The following is a 19,133-nucleotide window of genomic DNA, read 5'->3' as shown; positions in this document are numbered from 1 at the left end:
GGTGTGTTACAACAGGGTGCACTTCATTGTACAGAGTAGCCTCTGCTTTGTTGTAGACCACACAGGACATCATGGTAAATAGAATATATCTTATCAATTATATTTTGTTAAGATCAAATAAGAAAACTAAGGCTAAAAATACAAGTACAGTCCACTTGTTTGCCCAGTTAATTTCATCACCATGGCATAGCTGGCCCGAACTTTCTGAACCAAAACCTACCATGGTAAAATAAGCACTCTTTCCCTCCCTTGCTCTAAAAGGCTATTAGAGACATTGGTTATTTTATAGAGATTATTTAGTTCCTTTTAAAAGCAGAACGCAGTTTAAAGCCAAATCGTTGCCTGCACCTTTATTCTTTGGCGTGCACTACTTATTTAAAAAAAAAAAGACTTGGGGACGGGGGACCGACGCACGCCTCACGCACGCAGCCGGCTGTTTCCCAGAATGCACCGCGTTACAAACTCCAAGCGCGAACGATGTGAGCCGAAGTCAGGTTTTGTCCCGAAAAACATCATTTTAACACAATTACCACCACAGTAAGGGCATGACATTTATAACAAGTCTTTTGTTAGTTATTGTATAATATTATTTTACCCGGTTATGTACATATGCATGTGTTGGTTTGGTTCAGCTGACATTTTGGAGAAGTACTCGTTGCTAGCTGCTTTTCCTTCGGCTGCCTAAATTAGCATATTTATGCACAGTTAAAACAAGATAAAAAGCACATTAAATCGTTTTATCGTCATGTTTCTCCCTCTATAAGCCACTGCTGCACTACGTTTTGAGTTATTGTGATTGTTATGAGAACTTCTGTCAGTGTGAATCGTGAGGTCTTTGCTACTTAAACGTTAATAATACACGTCACAGAAAACGATAACCGAATTACTGTCATTAAACACTGATGATAGTGTAATTTGTGGTTATTATACGACATGTCTTTCAAAAATAATTAGCTACAGGTTAAGTTCTGAATTAGTTACTTAATTAACTTTACTGATTGTCTTGTGTGTTTTTTCTTTGTAGCTAACGGTGGGTAAGGCCTCTAATGGCCTCCAACAGCAGCATCTCTTCACTTCTGAAGGGTAAAGTTAACATAATTACAACTCATGATTGTGTTTTGCTTGAATTTAAAATGTAGCTACTTTCACTGTAAGCTCCATCTCAATGCTTGCAGATGTCGTTGCTTATGTGGACGTGTGGTCATCAGATAAAACTGCAAATTATTCAAAACCATTTGTTCAGCAACTCCAAGAAATGGGGGCTCAGGTATGTCATTTAGCTTTTATCCCTTAAAACATAATAAAAAACAATGTATTAATTTCCTTATGTTGCACACTCTTATTGACTCTGTATGTTTTGCAGGTGACAAAAGCATTCACCAAACAAGTGACACATGTCATTTTTAGCAATGGGCATTCTGCCACATGGAGGAAAGCTAAAAAGAATAATGTGAAACTTGTCTCTGTTCTGTGGGTCAGCAGGTACAGTTAAACCTATTGATGAATGTTTTTTAATACAATATTGCATGTTTGAATGATATATATTTCTTCTTTCAGGTGTTATGACGAGGCAGTGCAAGTCAATGAGGATTTATTTCCAGCTTTAAATGAAACCAACCCAGTATTAAAGAATAAAAAAGTGAGTCATTACAACATTGAAGTCATTACACATTTATTGACATAACTTTGTATGGCATAAAGCAGGCCATTAAAGCAGGGTTTTGTGGTTTTAGCATCGATGTATGCAGCCCAAAGATTCACCTGAAAGAACCCCTGACAGTGACAAACGCATGAGAAGAAAACTGGACAAAATGATGAAGGACCTCACTCCTATGGAGCCTCTGGGTGAGCATCTGTCCTCTGTACTAAAGAATATTATCCACAAACTATTATGGTTATCTCTTATCTTGTTTTATCATAGTTACAGACGTTTCACCTATTATAATTGATGAGAAGAATGGAATCATTTACAGTCCAGCTTTTAAAAGGTCTGATTACATGGCACGACGTTTAAAGGATATGAAAGAAAAGCATGAAAATATTTCTCTGACAGGTAAATGTGGGTGGAACATTTTACAGTTTTTATTGACCGCACCAAGCACTTCATGATATTATTGTATGTTTTAGCATCTCATATGGAATCGCCCACTGGACTGAAGCCTTCTCTGGGGAACTCACCAACTGTCTTCAAACATTCATGTAGGTCATTTACACCCTAAAGATTTAAAGGTCTTATATTACACAAAATTCACTGCTGTGAGGTTAGAATGTTACCTCATCAAAACCATACCTGCAGTTGCTTTTTGATTCATTCACATATGTTGAGTCATCCTTTATTATTATTATTACTGAAAATGCTCAATTCCACCTTGTGATGTCATGAAGAGGTAATTTTCAATTTTCAACAGCTACCTTTACCTTTTGTTCAGTAGAGATAACAAATCCAGGCTGAAATTATATAACCTATTCTAGTGAAGGTGTATGGAGTTTAAAAACACAGTGGAGCACTTCAGTTTAAGAGAAGAACTCGGACTAAATATGCAGGGTTTAGTTTGTGTGTTAAAATGTGTGAAATAAAACATGAAACAAAACACAACTCCAGGTATGTTTGTGATGAGGAACTCACTTTTTAGAGCAGTTTACCATGTTGTTTTATCATTCAAATCCTGGAAACGGATTTGGTTTTATTTATGATATGCATGTTGTATTTGCATATAGATCATCTTCCTCTACAACCCAAACAAAACACAATGACTGAGCTAGAATTGAAATTGTAAAGTAATGCCCAGTACTTTATTTCATTACAGATGACCAGTCTGATGATGACTCTTGTCCATCTGTGGCTGAAACAGGGTCTGCAGCTGAATCTCCTGCGAAAGAAGAGGGAACATCACTGCCCAACATTAAAGACCATCAAAATGAACGCTTAAGTACTGAGACAACAGAACAGCCCTGGATCGCTCCCTGCCGTCAGATGTTGGGAGAAACACATATTTTCCCTGTGAAATGTCTAAAGTTTTTGGAAAAGGAGGACAAAAAAGAGAAGTATAGACGGAAAACTTCAAGGAGGTCATCAAGGGTATCAATGAAAAGAAACAGTACAGAATCAGTTAAAGGTATTTTAACTGACACTCCGGGCTCATCTGACAGCCAAAAGTCTGGTAAGAAAGTCAGTAGGAGGTCTACAATCAAGTCTCCTAGCTCAGCTTCAAAGAAGCTAAAAACTTTAAGTAGTGAAAGTAGAATCAAAAAGGGACAGGAATTGACAAAGGGAGACAAATCCTGCACAGAAACTAAATCACCTGAAAATGTGAAATATACTGCCAGTACTACTACTGATGCTGCTACTAGTCTCTCAATTAAAACTACCTCCCCAAGAGAACCAAGTGAATCAAAACTGACCTCCATTTTCTCTGCTTTGGTGCGAACCCCCACTTTATCTTGTGAATCACACAAAACTGTGTCTTGTTCCACTGATGGAGATGATGATGTGTTTGAGGACTGTTTCTCTCCTTCTAACCTCGGACAGAAACCAAAAAAAGCCTCTCTTTCTGGCCTATCTGCAGAAACCTTTCAACTTCCATTTGAACTGGACTCTGACTCAAAGAAAAGAAAACAGAGGCGAAGTGAGAGTGCTGTGAATGAAGCAAGCGCCACTAAAAAGAAAAAACTGAAGCAGAGCACATTACATTTAAAAGACCTTGATACAGTGGAAGCTTCTGAAAGGCTTTCACACAAGGACGGAAATAAATTGCTGTCTAACCTGGGTAGTTATAGTGATAATTTAAAACAACTGACTAAAAAAAGGAGACAAAGTGCTTTGCAGTTCACTTCTATCTGTGCACCAACCACACGGCACAGGCAACTGTTGCTCTCCACTGAGACAAGAAAGTCAGAAGAGACTGGCGCTGCTTTAGAGCTGCACAAAAAAACAGACAGGAGCCTAAAGAGCTCTGTGGCAAGTGAGTAAAAGCTCAAACATATTATCGACATGGATCATGTCATAAGGGAATGGGATTCAAATGTTACAATCAATAGGCCTGCAACTAACAATATTAAAGTAAGTTACTAGATATGGGTACATTTTTCAATTAGCTAGTCCCAATTATGACTTCTTTTGCACACAGACTTTAAAAATACCTTGTCAACCAAGATTTAAATATGGTGGTGACTAGAGGCTTCTAAAAAGGGAATATGTGTGAATAAAGTGTGTTATTGCTGACAATCAGAAATTGTTTATTATTTGTTGGTCATATTTTATTAATAATACCTCTGTCTTTGTTATAAAAAGGTCTTTTAGTGTGTGCCTGTATAGTCTAGATAACCATTACAATGATCACAATATGACTGATCATTTTTTATAGTGGACTAGTAATATTAATGATTGACATAGAGAATATATTTTTTTTTATATTTAAATTAAATTGTATATTAAAGTATGGCTGTTTTGTGTTTTCATTAGTTATTTAAAATTATGTGTATAAAAGACATTTATTAGTTAAAACATTGCAAGGGTTGGGAGTGGCAGATCAGCATGATATAAAATGTAGTTATAGCACTCCCTCTGACAGCTGCACCATTTGTTTTTTTTAATTGAAGGTAAAGGAAATGAAGATACAGTTGCGAGTAGGTTAACACAACCTGCCTCTCAAGAACAGACTGAAGAAAAAGGCACAAGTCTCCAGACGATGGTCCACTCGACAAAGGTACAGATTTTCATTTCATTCACACTTCTATTCTTGCTTGCGTGACCATATTTCTTTTTTTTTTTTTGGAAGAAATGTTGAACTGAGGCCTCAATCTGATGAACTTTGTACATTTTGTTTGTTTACAGTGAACATGAAGATATTATTAGTTGATGCAAGTAAAAACAAAAGTTCAGGGATGTAAATTGTTTAGCTGTATTGATTAAAAAAATGGAAATCAAGAACAGTTGTCTGCATACCACAATTTTCAAAGTAGCAATGCAATAAATCATGCTTCTTCTATCCCCACAACTTTTGTTTGAACATTTAATACATGGAAAAGCATGGTCTCCGAACACATTTTATATTAATAATATAGTACTTTTTTTTAAAAACAGCATTTACAAAGTGCTATGGGATGAAACAATTTGACGCATTCAGACAAGTGGTTCTTTCTAGTCCTGAGGGTTTCCTTTGTTTTGAGTTTGTGATGTAATGTATCACTTCCTTGCCTCTGAAATGCACCTGGAGCTCATGTTTGACCTCAGCATCAGGAGCCTCAAAACAGCATTTCATCATTGTCACATCACATTATATCTGAAATCCATAACAGTTTTGCTTTATTGCCATAGTGTGGAGAGCCCAAGCTTTCTATAAAGTTGGCTGCCCAAGCTCCTGTTAAGCATATGGCTGTCTAAAGCTTGTGCCAATTAGAGTGTGTGGATGTGGAAAGCTGTGCTGTGCCCATGGATTGTTTTGGCAGCGCTGTGTGAGCAGTGGGCCTTAACCCCTGACCTCCAGCTGCTGCAGCAGATATGAACGTGTGGCAGGAAACAGAGCAACGGCCTGTTTACTGCTGCCGCTCAGCTGTTTGTGCTGCCGTGGATACGACTACAGCTTTAGCTCCTGTGCTACTTGACTGCAATGTTTTCACCTGAGGGTTCAGTCTAAAAACTCTGTTTCATGAGTATTTATTAATTGAACTTCTGAATATTTATGGCTGCTGGCTATGCAATACAATGTTTTCCCTATGTTGATTGATCAAAGTTAGTTTTTTTTTTTAAGTTTACGTATACAGTACAGTACAACATATACAATGTAGACTTCTAATCCTCTCAGTTTCACAGAAATAGTAATTTTGGTTCTAAACCGCATGCTTTTACTTACAGGTCCAGTATATTCATTATTATTGACAATTTAAAACAATTGGATCTCGATCTCTATTCAAATGTAATGAAATGCTTTGTTTGTTTGTGTTTTTAAAATGCTATTTCTGTTGCTTTTTAATTCATCACCAGAAGTTATTAACTGTTTGTCTTTGTATCTGGGAAGGTGGGAAGAACACTGGTCATGACGAGTATGCCCACTGAGTAAGTAGCCTCTTAATCATCCTTCAGCATTAAAACCCACACTTTCTTTATTCTACTCCCACTATGTATACTTTATTTATTACAATGTCAAGTTGTAATAAGTACTTTTAGGCAGTATCAATGACATTTCTTGGTATAATTTTTTTCTGTGTTACTTCATTATCAATGTACCCCTGATACTAGTCATTATTTAATTATTTGAATCAATATAGTAATATGTCTGAATATGTGTGTCTAATAGCATTTTCATAGGATTGCTATGTTATAATTTATTTTTGCAGGAAGCAAGGCACGGTGGTTCAGGTGGTCAAGGCGTTGGGTGGGTTCACTCTTGTGGATGAAGTATGTGCGAGTACGACTCATGTGGTGTCAGGAAGTCATCGAAGGACCTTGAATATCCTCTTGGGCATTGCTCGAGGCTGCTGGATTCTGTCTTTTGAGTGGGTATGTCATTGAACAATATAACCAGACTCAAGGATGACACACATCTTTTAAATTTTTCTTTTTTATTTTCTGGGACAATCAGATTCTTTGGAGCTTGGAGAAAAGGCAGTGGATCCCAGAGGAGCCATATGAACTTTCAGACCAATTTCCAGCAGCACAGGTTTGCAAAACTGAGAACTGCACTAACTGACATTACAGAAAAGCAAAATGCAATAGTTGTAAAGGTATATCATAGTATAGAGCTCTAAAATGGAATAAACCTAACAGAAACTGGACAAAAAATCTCTAAACCATCCTTGTAGATTGTATTTATTAATGAATAGTATACTCTCGTAACAGTACACAGACATATGTTAGTGGCAGAGAAATTATCTTTAAGTTATGAGACCAGTGGAGTTCAAAACTAAAAACTAAATGTTTTACTATGTGTTTGACTATGCATTACCTACATGTATTTTGCAAACCCTTTAAAATATATAAATAAAAATATACACTCATAGACAAAACATGCTCTACAAAAGTATTTTACATTCTTAAATAATTTAGTATCTTGTAAAATATCAATCAGTAGTAACTTAGTTAGGGCATCTCTGTACCATTTTCTACATCTGAGCAGCATATTCATTCCTATTACCTATATTTTGGTGGACTTGATAAAATTGTTTACAAAAGACTTACAGTAGTATTACATAAAGTTCACTATTACAGTCAAGAGCTTTCTTTGTGTTAATGGAGTGAATGTCCTTAATCCTTTGGTTGGTTTTGGTCTGTGTCCTGGTGTCAAAGAGAGCTTGAGAAGTCCACTGGTCTTATCATCATTGTTGTGCTTTTCAGTGAGTAACCAGAGCCTTTCCAGTAGTACCATTTGATTCCATTGAAGCGGTTTGAGTTCTGGCCCTGCTGGTAATACATCCCATTCAAATTGGAAGGTCCACAGGCGTCAAACCACCAACCTATGAGAATAAACATGATACAAAAAAATTACAATTCAGTTCAGTTTATCACAGGCTCACACAACCTCTTGCAATTTTTTCCATGTCGTGAAATTATTTTAGTTTTAAATCAAGTAAAAATAGACCTTAGACATTAACACAGCTGCCCCGTTGTATTTGTACTAGAAGCAGTTCCTGTTTGTGCTAAATAATATGCATGATAATGTGATAGTTCAGAAGGAGAATCAACATTTGAATAATTTTACAGAGAAAAACATTTGGGAAATATAGGAACATTTAGCCGTCTGAGAAAATGACCCAATAGATGTTGGCAGCAGAGTGGTTTTCAGGGGAATGCGGGAGAAGACTTCAACCACAGGAGCAAAACGGAGAGCTGTGTTCCCAGCCTCTTAATGTCAGCTATTGTTGGAGCTCTGAATTCTCAAAGTCGGGAGGTGATTAGCTTAATTCTGACTCTGCTTCTTGGCCAAAAGCCCCTTTAATACCTCTGAGAATATTTAGGTGTGACAGTGGAAGCTTTTGGGCATTATTGATGGTGTAATGTGTTTTCCTCATGGCCTGATAGGAGCGTTTCTCACCTCCAGTAGTAAGTTGGGAACATTTGCAAACACACTTGTCGTTGTCCGCGTCCTTTGTACTGAACTCACTTCCTGGCTGCCCGATGCTGCTGATTTTTCCTGCAGTTCCACTGTAGCCTTTAAGGTGTATCCTGTAATGTGACAAGGAGGCATGAGAAGTCTGCCATGATTCTCTATGATTATAATCACAGGCCCTGTTTCTGCATTGGTGATAATTGGAATCCAGTTTTGTGTAAGAAGATAGTTTGAAGATAGTTATGTGCCTCTGTTAGTGTAATTGTTCTTTCTAAAAGTTTGTATTTACTTACTATGTGTTCATGTGGAGATTTCTCATTTTGTTATCTGTGACTAAACAAGATGTATTAAAGAGACTAGAGGAGCATTGCTTGTGCGAGGAAAAAGAGGAAAAAAACTTTTGGAAAAACAAAGTGTGCTGGAAAGTGGACTTCAAAAGCCTTGTGTGATAAGAGAAAACATTTGAATTGCTGATGGGCCTCTTTTCTTATTAACTTAATGCTAAAGTTACCTGAAGCAGAGATTACGCAAAACACATTTGAAGACAACACAGAAAACATTTCCTTTGATGTTGAAAGAACTCACCTATAATTCTGTTCCTCACTCTCCAATGAAAATTGGTCGTACTGTGATAAGCCAGAGTTCCCTTCCCAGTCGTTCAGTTGAATTCGCAGTTTGTAGGAATGCGCATTTGTCAGTTTGTAAACAAAGTCATTACCAAGCCAGTATTCATTGGAAGGTTCCCCAAAACCCTGTGGAAAAATAATCAAAAGAAATATTTTTGGTGAAATGTGTAAAGAATTCTGAATAACAAAAATGACACATCCATAAATGAGTTTTCAATCTTTTCAGTTATAGAGCAAAGGCTCACTATTAAAAGCGTTTTCAGACACTCCAATGTCCCTCTTTACCTTTCTACTCAAAACCAACAGAGACATCTTCAATTGAAGGTGGAAAGAAAAGCGTTTCCAACGTTTGACTTTTCTACTGGAAGAATTTGTGCTCACCTTTTTGTACTCCTGCCACGAACGGTGAAAGTCAACATGTCCATCAAAGCGTTTTTGTATCACAGTCCAGCCTCCTCCATCTGTCTTCATGTCGCAGAAGGCCTTCCAACACAATTTACATAAGCTTACATGACCTCAATAATGAATGTTACAAATGTCTGCTTGAAATGAAAGTTACAGTAGTTATTTTATCTTTAAGAGAGATGTTGGTTATGCTGCAACTTTTCTGGTGGAGGTTATGTGACCTGCTTGTTTCCATGGCTCTGCCTGAAATGTTCAACAGCATGGCAATTATTGTATCTATCTCCATGGAGACAATGTAACGAGTGAAGCTGTGCATATGGTGTATACTGGAATATAAATATAAAGAGGTTGTATAGTTCTCACCTTAACCTCTAGTGTTGAGTCTGGGAGAGTCAGAGTGTAGACTCCACTTTGAGTATTGCCCGACTTGTAGACAGCAGCACAGTCGATGTGTGTAGTTGGAATGTCTTTCATCATGGCTGTTTTGGTTTCTGCAAGAATGTCTTTGAAATTAATGATATTGAGATTGTTTTAGTAGGATGCACATAGTAAAAACTGATCATTTGAGAGAAAACTGAAATCTGAACTGCTAAACTAATAAAAGAATCACATGCATTTCAGAACATCTAAACTTTAGTACATAATGAGAAGGAGTATATTGTCGTTTGTTGTGCAAATATATCTTGCTTAAATAATTGCAGATTTGGTTGCACTTAATCTTGGATCTACAATTGGCTTTGCTCAAGATTTTGCAGAGCTCATCACATTAATAAGAATGGAATTGCTGTATTTTAAAATTACATAATTTTGTAATTGATTGGTAATAGTATTTGACCGTATCGGACCCACCCGCGAGTGTTCCTATGGCGATGGAGTGAATGAGACTGTTGACAGAGTCCTGGAGTTGTTGCTGCTGGCTGTGCAAGACTGTGTTGTTGGAAGACACTCTGATCAGCTCTTGTTGGAGTTGTCCGATCACTGCGGTCTGTCTCAGGAGCAGAGCCTCCAACTGCTGCTTTTCCTCACGAAGAGTCTTTAGCTCTACCTGCCTTTGCCCCTCCATCTCCTCCACCCTCTTCTCCAGGTAACTACAACAAACACATGCTGGTTAATAAGACTGCACCCTCTCTGTGGGCTGAAAAGAACATGAGAACCATGATCTCACCTGTTCTTGTCATTCAGTTTATTTATCTCATTGCTTTGAACTATAACTTGTTTTTCTAACTTGTTGGTTGACAGCGCGTTTTCAAGTAGTTTCTTCTCAAGTCGAGTTGTTTGGCTAATTACCTAAAATAAGAAATAATTATTGTCAATTAGAGGTAAAGTTGTGGTTCAGAACATGCAAAATTTGAATAATAAGTATAAGTACAGGTTTTCGTTTCAAATAATTTTCAGCAGCTTGCCGGGTTCTCTGTTTACATTAATGCCTTTACGATTGCATCTCTGCGGATGTTTGACATATCTTGTTTTTCTTGGTTCAGTCCTGAGCGCTATATAGTCATGGGTTTTGCACCATTGTGTTGTCCTGGAAATTAACAATTCAAAACAAAATATACATATTTTTGAATGGTAAAAAGTATTGAAAATAGTGCCTATGAATAATAAGAAAACTGACCGAAAATGTTGTTTATGTTATGTTGTTTGTTGTTATAGGCACATAGTCCACCTGCCACAATGCAGATACACACAATTGACTGCTTATTTAAATGTGTGTGACAAACAGCTATTGGCAATTTCATAGTTTGGATTCTATTGGAAACTTTTGCATAATGCTTCTGACTTTGCTGATCCTGGTGCCCATCATGCAAGCCTGTTCATTCAACTACACTGTAAATAAACACCACTGACAGCACAGAAACTGCAAACGGAAAGTCCAACAAAGTTCAAAGTGACCAGACAAACTTGATTGAGGGAAAGTTTAAATCCATATAGACCAATGAATTAAACAAAACAAGGGGTTGGGGACCTTGCCTCAGAGTTTGTCGCTTGGAGGAACTGAACTCAGCAGAAAGCGGCTGTTTACATAGATCCTGGGTTTGTGTCTGTATCAGGGCTGGTGATGTCTTTGAACAGACGGATGTGTGATTGTGACAAACTGATAGACCCTTTCTGTGGGAATACGACCGTGCTAATAACAGGAAATGCTGTACAGTTGGCTCACGTAAGGTCACTGATGTGTAGCCACAATAATAAACTTACACCATTCAACCTGTTTTTCACTCTGTTTTTACCACTGCTGTTTGTGTAATACAGAGAGGACGTTTAGCGGAATGAAAGTGGTTTCGATAATATTTTTGTCCCGATGCTTTAAAAACAACTCTTGTTATGTGTTAACAGGTGCAGAGCCCTATATTTCCTCCGGGCTTAGTGCTTCTATTATTTTCTTTTCTTCATTGTGTAGTTTCGAGAGAGAGAAAAAAAACTTACCTGCGTCTCTACATTGGTCAGTTTCTTTGATTGCTCCACAGTCTGGCTCAGCAGGCTGGCTCCTATCTCTATCATTGTGGCTGTGTGATTTTGGACAGCAGTCTGTTGCATTTGAACCATGTCGTGTTTTAGATTGTCTTGTATGTAGTTCTCCAACTGAAACACAAATCACACAGTTCACCAGTGTCTAGACTTGTTCTCGTCCAGGAAGCTCAAGTTATTAGTGACTCATGACATTTATATGGACTTCATGAACTTACTCAGAGGGATCCATTGTCAGAACTTGCTGTCCTTTTCCAATTTATTAGTTGTAACCATAGAGACCCATAGTTCTTGTATCAATTAAGTCTTTACGTGACTTTGTACTGTGGTGATTTGTTCTACTTATCATTAAAGAACATTGGTGATTAGAGCTGTAGAATTATTCAAATTATAACTGAATGGAGATCCAGTCATTTCAAATGGTCACTGTTGAGCTTATGGCTTTTAAATGGAGAGGTCTACAGCCAATTCTCTGTCAGTATAATGTGGTTTGACTTGGGTGGAATAAGTTAGACTGTTTTCGTATTAAATAGCACAATTTGAAAGTATGTCTTCTTTATGTTCATGAGAGACGCATTGGTTTTCAATAAGAATAAACAAATTAAAAAATCAATATATCGTATGTATTGTACTGTATCAATCCATACACACAAGGATAAAAAAGATTTTTTTTTTTTGGCATATTTTTATTTCATGGGTTTTAGCTTTCTGTTATGTGGTGCCATTTTGAGGACAGTTGGTCTTTCAAAAAATATAATAATCTGTGTTGGATTGGTAATTGCTGTGGCAACAGTGCAACTTTTCATCATTCTGAAACCCATGGATGGCTGATAGATACGGAGGTTGTGGTCTAGCTCATGCACCTTTTTTGAATGAACCGATTCAAGCCTACACTTGTCATTAAGGTATTTCCGTCTTAGAGGTGTTCCTGAGAGGCAATCAGGTCACATGCCTCGTAAACAGGATGAACTGATGAGTGAGGAGTTACATCCTCCATGACACTGTGACGTGACCGCAGACACAGTCCAATTATCGCGGTCATCTGCCGGACCTTGTGAGGGCATTATGTGTTTCAGGAGAGGCTTTCCAAAACGTCACGATTTTTCTCACAGCGTGTTTGACCAACTATGATGATTACGGCCTGTGTTTGTGGCCTTCCTGTTTGTTTGTATTTGAACAATTAATAGATGTTTGGGAGGTTGTCCTGTTGACTCACTATTTTTGGCCTTTCTTGTTGTTGTTGACCTTTTCAGTTTAATCTGCATCTTTCTTTCCCTTTTTTCTACATTCCACACATATCTGTGCAAATTAAATGATGCACTTAATGTACATGTAAAGATTAGCAATATGCTCATGTTATACCTACCTCTGTTTTATAACATTCTATCATATATACATTTGTATCTAATACTTGCACACTGGTCAGATGCTAAAAATTAATTTTGTTGCACTGTACTTAAGTGCAATGACAATAAATTGAATCTGAATCTGAATCTGTGCTCTTGGGCAAGTGTTATACATATTATTTTTTATATTTGACAATTTGGGCAATTTCTTTTCTCATTGATTGATCATGATATTCAGTTTATTTTTATATAATTTTTGTTTACATTTTGGCTTCTTAAAAACAAAAAACATGGCTTTCAAGCTTAATTTTATAAACACAATTATTTCTGATGTAATCAACGTCATGTAACACAAAACATCCTGTAACGCGTGGCTTGCACTGTCACCTTTCAGCAAGAAGCGCCCGGGTTGGATTCTCTGGTCCAACTGGTCTTTCTGTGTGGAGTTTGCATGAGCTTCCCTAATAGATTTTAGGTTTCATAAAAAAGTGAGTTATCTATTTTCAAAGTCTGAACTCAGCTCCAAACCACATGCTTTTACTGACAGAGGATTAGTTGTAGACCTCTTAATTAAAAATAATCAGCAGGTAATGCCTATTATATAGACTTTAAAAAGGACTGAATCTCGATCTCAAGCAAATTTGCTAATTTTGCTTAATTGCACAGCCCTATTTTATACTATTTACTATACTAATGCAAAACCTATTGTGACTTTACTTTTATCCTGAACTTAGATTTTTTTTCTTTTTATAATAAAGTATTTCTAAAACAAAAAGACTGTTTCCTGGCCTTAGAAAAATGTCCACTGTATGTTTTTGAAAAGGCTTTAGTTTGTGAAGCTGCTTTTATTTTTGTCTTGAGCTTTTGTGTTGGGAGAAGTGGCGTCAGGATCATGAAGAGTGTCAGAGAAATTGCCCTCTGAGTCCTTCTGTGATGAAGCCGAGTGCCAAAAGAAATGAGCGATCGTGCAGTGAGGCCAGCTTTGCTCTGTCTGTCTCTTGGAGTTTTCTCATTACTCAGACTCAAGAGGAGGAGGAGATGGTGGAGACACGGCTGCAACAAAAGCTGCTTTTCAGCTCCTTTTTGACCAAAGTGTGAGTGAAAGGGAGCTCTGCATCCCACCTGTTGACTGCCTTTGTCACTCAACTAAACTATTGGCATCTTTTGTGCAGAAAACACCCTTGACATGTTTTTGGGTTTGAAGCTTTTTAAAACTAGTTTCATCATATCTGAATGATACAGTTTTGATAACTTGTCACATTTTAGAAAAGAGCAGTATTTAATTTAGGGCTGTGCAGTTAATCAAAATTTAGTTTGATCTAATAATTTCAAATTGTTAATGAGGCTTGGGTTTACTCTTGGGTGTTTTTGTCTAATTATTGCAGCAACTGCAACCAGTGGCCAGTAATAAAAAGTTTCAAATTTTATTGCCATATTGAAAGAAATAAATTTTATGGAGCAATTACCTCAAACCTACACAAAATCACATTAGTTTAAAGCAATACATTATTGGGCTTTTGCTCAAATATCATAAAACTAGTCTTTCATTTGCCATACATTTGTGCTGCCCTTGTTTGAAATTTTGAAGCAGTTACGGTACTCTCCTACTTTCATTGTACTGTTATAAAGTTGTGAAATGAACAACAGAGTGATATAATGATAATGTGACACTCAGTTTACCTTGAGCAGCCACTGTGTGTTGTTCTCCATGATGCTCTCCAGTTGCTGCAGTCTTTGTGAGGACTCATCTCCGTCCACGGGCCCGTCCCTCTGCACTGGGTCACTGAAGCTGCTCTGACAGTTGTCCTGCTCAGGGAGGAGAAAGGTGTAGCTGCACAGCCCGTTCTGGATCTGATACTGCCTCTTACCCATATTACCATCTAAACCATTATAGCAGGATCCTATGGTCACGCACACAACTAAAGTCAGCACATTTAAGATCAACATTTTAGTCTTTCTTCTGTCAATTTGGAAAGAAAAAAGTGTTTGTAGTTCTGTCCCAAGGTAAATCAAAGTTCTCTGGCCTTTTTATGTGTGCTCAGTAGTAGAGTGAGGATTTGGAAGTAGCGGCTCCCTTTAGTTTGACCGGTGCCAGGCTGCAAGTGTGAGCCTTTCATCAAGTCCCAGTCCAGACACTTTGTAGAGCTGCCCAAAGCCCTTTTCTGATTAGCCAGAGCACTGTCCCGACCACGCCTCCTCTGAGGCCGGCCACCGAAGTGGAGAATCCTCTCACACACTCGCACTACATGACACAAACCACACAACCACACACACAACATACTCTGCTTTGTTATATCCTCCAAGAGCCACGTTTGTCCGCGTCACATTAAACAGGACTCAGGATGCAGCTGTCCACCTCCAGTGCTCTCAGGGATAGTAAGCTGCTCATTCACGATTTCCCGGCGTACGCACAAACACTTTTTCAGCAGTACAGTCCAAGAAAAATCACTATAGCTCGACATAGATATAATTTATGCATTGCAGGATTATTCATTTTGATTGTACTTTCACACATTTTTAACAACTTTATGTATGTGATAAAAAATTATGAACTTACACTTTGTAATAACAACATTATTAGCATTTATTATAAAGTATGACAAAAGACATATTTCATAATGAACAGATAATTTATTAAGAATAATTCAGGCTTACTAACTACTATAAATGTTAGTAGTTACAATTAGGTCTTGTTGATTTTGTTGTCACTAAGTATTAATTAACCATTTGCTCATTATTAATTTGTTATCTAACTTTATTTGTACAGCATATTTTACTGCTGCCCATAGCAATGTAAAACATTTAACTCTAAAACATCTCCAGAATTTTGTTCCAGAAAAAAGGAACTAATAGAAACAATAGATAAAAATAATAAAATCAATGAATAAATAGAATAAAAACTAAATAAATGGTTGTGGTTAATTACTGTAGATTAAGTGTTAGCAATAATTCTTATAACTGCAGTCAGTCTGAATTAATTTGTTTTTGAAGGACAGAAATGCCTCATGTTTTGCTGTAACCTAATTGGATTGTACAGTAGAATAGTAGGAAGTTGGCTGATGTAATTTGTTTCTCTAAAAGGAAAATGAACATATTTAAGATGAATTACAAAAGGGGAAGGAGTGTGTTCCAGTAACACAGCATTTCAGGTGTTCACAACTCTTGTAGTGTTTTTCAAAGGAAGGAGAGTTGTATTTATAATCTATTTAAACATTTCAACTCCGGGAGCCCTGCATTGATTTATTCAATCTCAGAATTACACAAATCCTTATTTGTTTTCCTGTGCTGTCACACTGTTCACACTACTGCTTCAAGTTTCCAGTCCACTACTGTTAAAGGTACACTATGTAACATTTCTGGCAATAGTTTGCCACCTGCTTGTCTCATGGATATGTTATTGCTTTGCCTGAAATGTTCCACTGTATGAAAACATATTTATCTTGTATTTATTTAATTTTAGGAGGTTTTATTGTTGGAAAAAATATATATAAAAAGCTTTGCCTTTGCTTCTCCATGCAGACAATAAGTTTTCAGATCCTTCACCAGAAAAAGTTGCATAGTGTACCTTTAACTCAATATCATCAGAGAACCAAATAGTTATGTGTTTAGTTTATTTGTGTTTGCCACTATAATAACAACATGACCTTGTTTCTGAACTTGTAAAATCCATGTGAATGGACTGACTCTTTGCAGTTTCCTGTAATTCAGTGTTTAAAAAAATACTTGTGGTGATTCTTTGTTGGTCTTTTGTTGCTGGATAATTCATTTTCTACATTTTTTTAGACAGCCGGAAGTGATGTGATGATTTTATGGACAAGTTTGGTTTGGATGGGATTAGAAATGAGTCCATCAGAGAGACGGCTCTTTTAGGTGTTTTGGAGATAAAGTCACATCGATTGAACAGATAGTCTAAAAATGCAGAGTTGCCAGACAGAAATTACAGGGGAAGAGGACTAAACCTGATTTGAAAATAAGACAGGACAAATAAAGCTGTTGTGTTCTGAAATGTCAAGAATAACTCCCGTCTCCTCCTGTGGGAAAGTCTCGAATTAACCTGTGTAATTAGAAACACCTGTGCCTCAGAGCAGTGCTGAACCGTCCAGATGTGACGGACAACCCCGCACCCCCGCTGCAGCTTTACTTTCTCTCTCTTTCAATCTTTCTCTCATTTTGCTGTCTTTTTCATTCTCTCTTACCCTTCCTTCTGTCTCCGTCCTCCTTTTCCTTTCTATTTCCCGAACCTTTCTCTCGACCTGTCTCTTTTCCTTCTCTCTCTCCACCCTCTTTTCTCTCTTTCTATCTAATCCGGACCTGATGAATTGAAGGTGCACAGATTTTTGTCCCCACACTCAAACACACCCTCTCTCTCCCCTCTTTCACCCACCCTGTCTGTCTCTCTCTCCCCCTCCCTGTCACCTTTTCACCCTTTCTGTCTGTCACTCTCTCTCTCTCTCTCTCTCTCTCTACCTGTCTCTTTCTACCTGTCTCTTTCTACCTGGCTTTCTTTCTTTCTCTTTCTGTCTGTCTCTCTCTCTCTGTCTGTCTCTCTCTGTCTCTCTCACCCTCTCACCCTTCAGATCTGCAGACTCCAGAGACACTTATCAGCAGGGGAGCATCAGCAGGACCTGTTCGAGGACCAGCCCGCCATGTTTGTGTCCCATTTCTCCCAGCCACCCCCTCAGAGCCTCGTCGAGCTCATCCAACTCTGCGGAGGAACAGTGTGCAGAACTGTGCGCCAGGCCGGCCTCCTCATCGGGAGGTACAGCGGCAGGAGGCCAGAGGGGAGCAGGGTGCTGTCAGAGCAGTGGGTGCTTGGTAAGAACTTCACAAGCATTTCCTTATTAATCGAGGACACTATGATGCCCCTTTTTCTACTGTACAAAAATAACAAATTGAGGTACTCCAGACAGGCTCCTGGTGGAACCTATCTGGAGCAGTGGGCCGCAGTGCAGTGCCCAGGATCCTATCTCCAGATTTTGAGCTAGGCTTGGTCAAGACTACCTTAGCTAATGCATATTACTGATGATAATTTTTTTGGGTTGAAATAAATACTGTTGGCAGTTAAACAGATTTAGCTTTTTGAATTATCATATGGTAACTATTCTGTTCTACAAAATATTTATGATTAAGGTCCATCTGCATAACATTTAATCCAATAAAGCCCGACTATGTAACAATTCAGCCCCCCAAAAAATAGGATAATAAAAACAGTTTTTCATTATGGGTATTTTCAATGCTCAAAAATACCTAAAATGTGTGTCCTTGTCGGTATCCACTCACAATCTATGTTCCTCAACGTAGTTCTGCACAGTAAAAATATTAAATAAAACAATTCCAATAACTAGCCCCCGTGGTCTCACTGCTTTTTGCACTAAAATAGTCATGGAATTATTGACATTCATATTATACTTGTTTGTGTTACAGACAGCATCACTCATTTGAAGCTGCTGCCCTATGATGACTACACTTTGGATTAAAAAGGTGAATATGAATAAGAGAGCTAAGATGATGGTTGCCTTCAGGGATATTATCAAAAAACAATACGTCTTATTAAAAAATTACTTTACATGACTGTGAAAACATTGCTTAAGCGCTCATTCCTTTCATTGGTTTTGTACCAAATATTATATTTTTGTTTAATTTGACTTAAAACTGTTGAATGTAGTTTTTACTGATGTCATGCAATATCAATAAAACTTTATCTCATTCTACACAGATGTTTTTTTCTTCCTACTTTGATGAATCTGATGACCTCACGGAGCTGTAGTATTTTTGGAGACATCTCTACTGTCTTTGAGCCAAATGCTGTGACAGCACTACAGTCTGAGCTGTCAGACAGCTTTAAATGGGTGACAGTTGAGATGACAGTCAGACTAATCAGTGTAACAGTCAATCTTCAAATTAGGGGAATTTAGGTTATTTGCCCTTTTAAACAATAATGATACATAATGTGAAATCTCAAATTAAGCTTTTAAATAAACCTGCTTTTGTGTATTTGTGCGCATACCTGCTTCTATACATCTACATTGTATACCACCGACTGGGAGGCAAAGGAGTAGTGCAAGTGAACCCTGTTTTCTTTCATTTCTGACACTGGTAGAATACAAAATGTTATTCACACAGTCTACTGTATTATCTCCATAGATCCACGATTATTTTTAATGAGCAGTAGTAGTTGTCGCACATGATGCACTCCCATTGGTTTTGTCCTGTTGCGTCACGCAGCCAATGGGGGGCGTCCT

The 19,133-nt window shown here is 37.7% G+C and overlaps 2 protein-coding genes across 6 annotated transcripts; one reads left to right on the top strand and one right to left on the bottom strand.

Moving 5' to 3' along the window:
- The first annotated feature begins 427 nt into the window (after positions 1-427).
- Positions 428-18,769, top strand: mcph1 (microcephalin 1). Of its 3 annotated transcripts, XM_055163038.1 has the most exons (16): positions 429-537; positions 1,025-1,083; positions 1,176-1,267; positions 1,364-1,482; positions 1,558-1,639; positions 1,734-1,845; positions 1,922-2,053; positions 2,128-2,199; positions 2,808-3,962; positions 4,600-4,706; positions 6,018-6,055; positions 6,337-6,499; positions 6,582-6,659; positions 17,469-17,706; positions 18,316-18,372; positions 18,608-18,769. In XM_055163038.1, exons 2-15 carry the CDS (start codon positions 1,047-1,049, stop codon positions 18,366-18,368), a joined length of 2,478 nt encoding a protein of 825 aa, XP_055019013.1. In that variant the 5' UTR covers positions 429-537; positions 1,025-1,046; the 3' UTR covers positions 18,369-18,372; positions 18,608-18,769. The 3 variants fall into 3 exon arrangements, with proteins under 3 accessions (XP_055019015.1, XP_055019013.1, XP_055019012.1); XM_055163040.1 differs by lacking the exon at positions 18,608-18,769 and having other exon boundaries at positions 428-537; positions 1,928-2,053; positions 18,316-18,604; XM_055163037.1 differs by lacking the exon at positions 18,608-18,769 and having other exon boundaries at positions 430-537; positions 18,316-18,604.
- angpt2a (angiopoietin 2a) lies at positions 6,575-15,150 on the bottom strand. Of its 3 annotated transcripts, none has more exons than XM_055163056.1 (9): positions 14,572-15,150; positions 11,504-11,659; positions 10,242-10,363; positions 9,902-10,164; positions 9,440-9,528; positions 9,053-9,154; positions 8,631-8,797; positions 8,031-8,161; positions 6,575-7,452 (listed from the first exon to the last, which is right to left on the bottom strand). In XM_055163056.1, exons 1-9 carry the CDS (start codon positions 14,836-14,838, stop codon positions 7,280-7,282), a joined length of 1,470 nt encoding a protein of 489 aa, XP_055019031.1. In that variant the 5' UTR covers positions 14,839-15,150; the 3' UTR covers positions 6,575-7,279. The 3 variants fall into 3 exon arrangements, with proteins under 3 accessions (XP_055019031.1, XP_055019030.1, XP_020777114.1); XM_055163055.1 differs by having other exon boundaries at positions 9,440-9,579; positions 9,926-10,164; XM_020921455.2 differs by having other exon boundaries at positions 9,440-9,567; positions 9,926-10,164.
- Positions 18,770-19,133: the final 364 nt, after the last annotated feature.

Source organism: Boleophthalmus pectinirostris, unplaced genomic scaffold (genome assembly GCF_026225935.1).
Source record: "Boleophthalmus pectinirostris isolate CB_2022bp ecotype Guang Dong unplaced genomic scaffold, ASM2622593v1 HiC_scaffold_5, whole genome shotgun sequence".
NCBI classification, from domain to species: Eukaryota; Metazoa; Chordata; class Actinopteri; order Gobiiformes; family Gobiidae; genus Boleophthalmus; species Boleophthalmus pectinirostris.
Note: the sequence above shows the minus strand (reverse complement) of the source record. Positions and strands in the feature narration are given on the sequence as shown.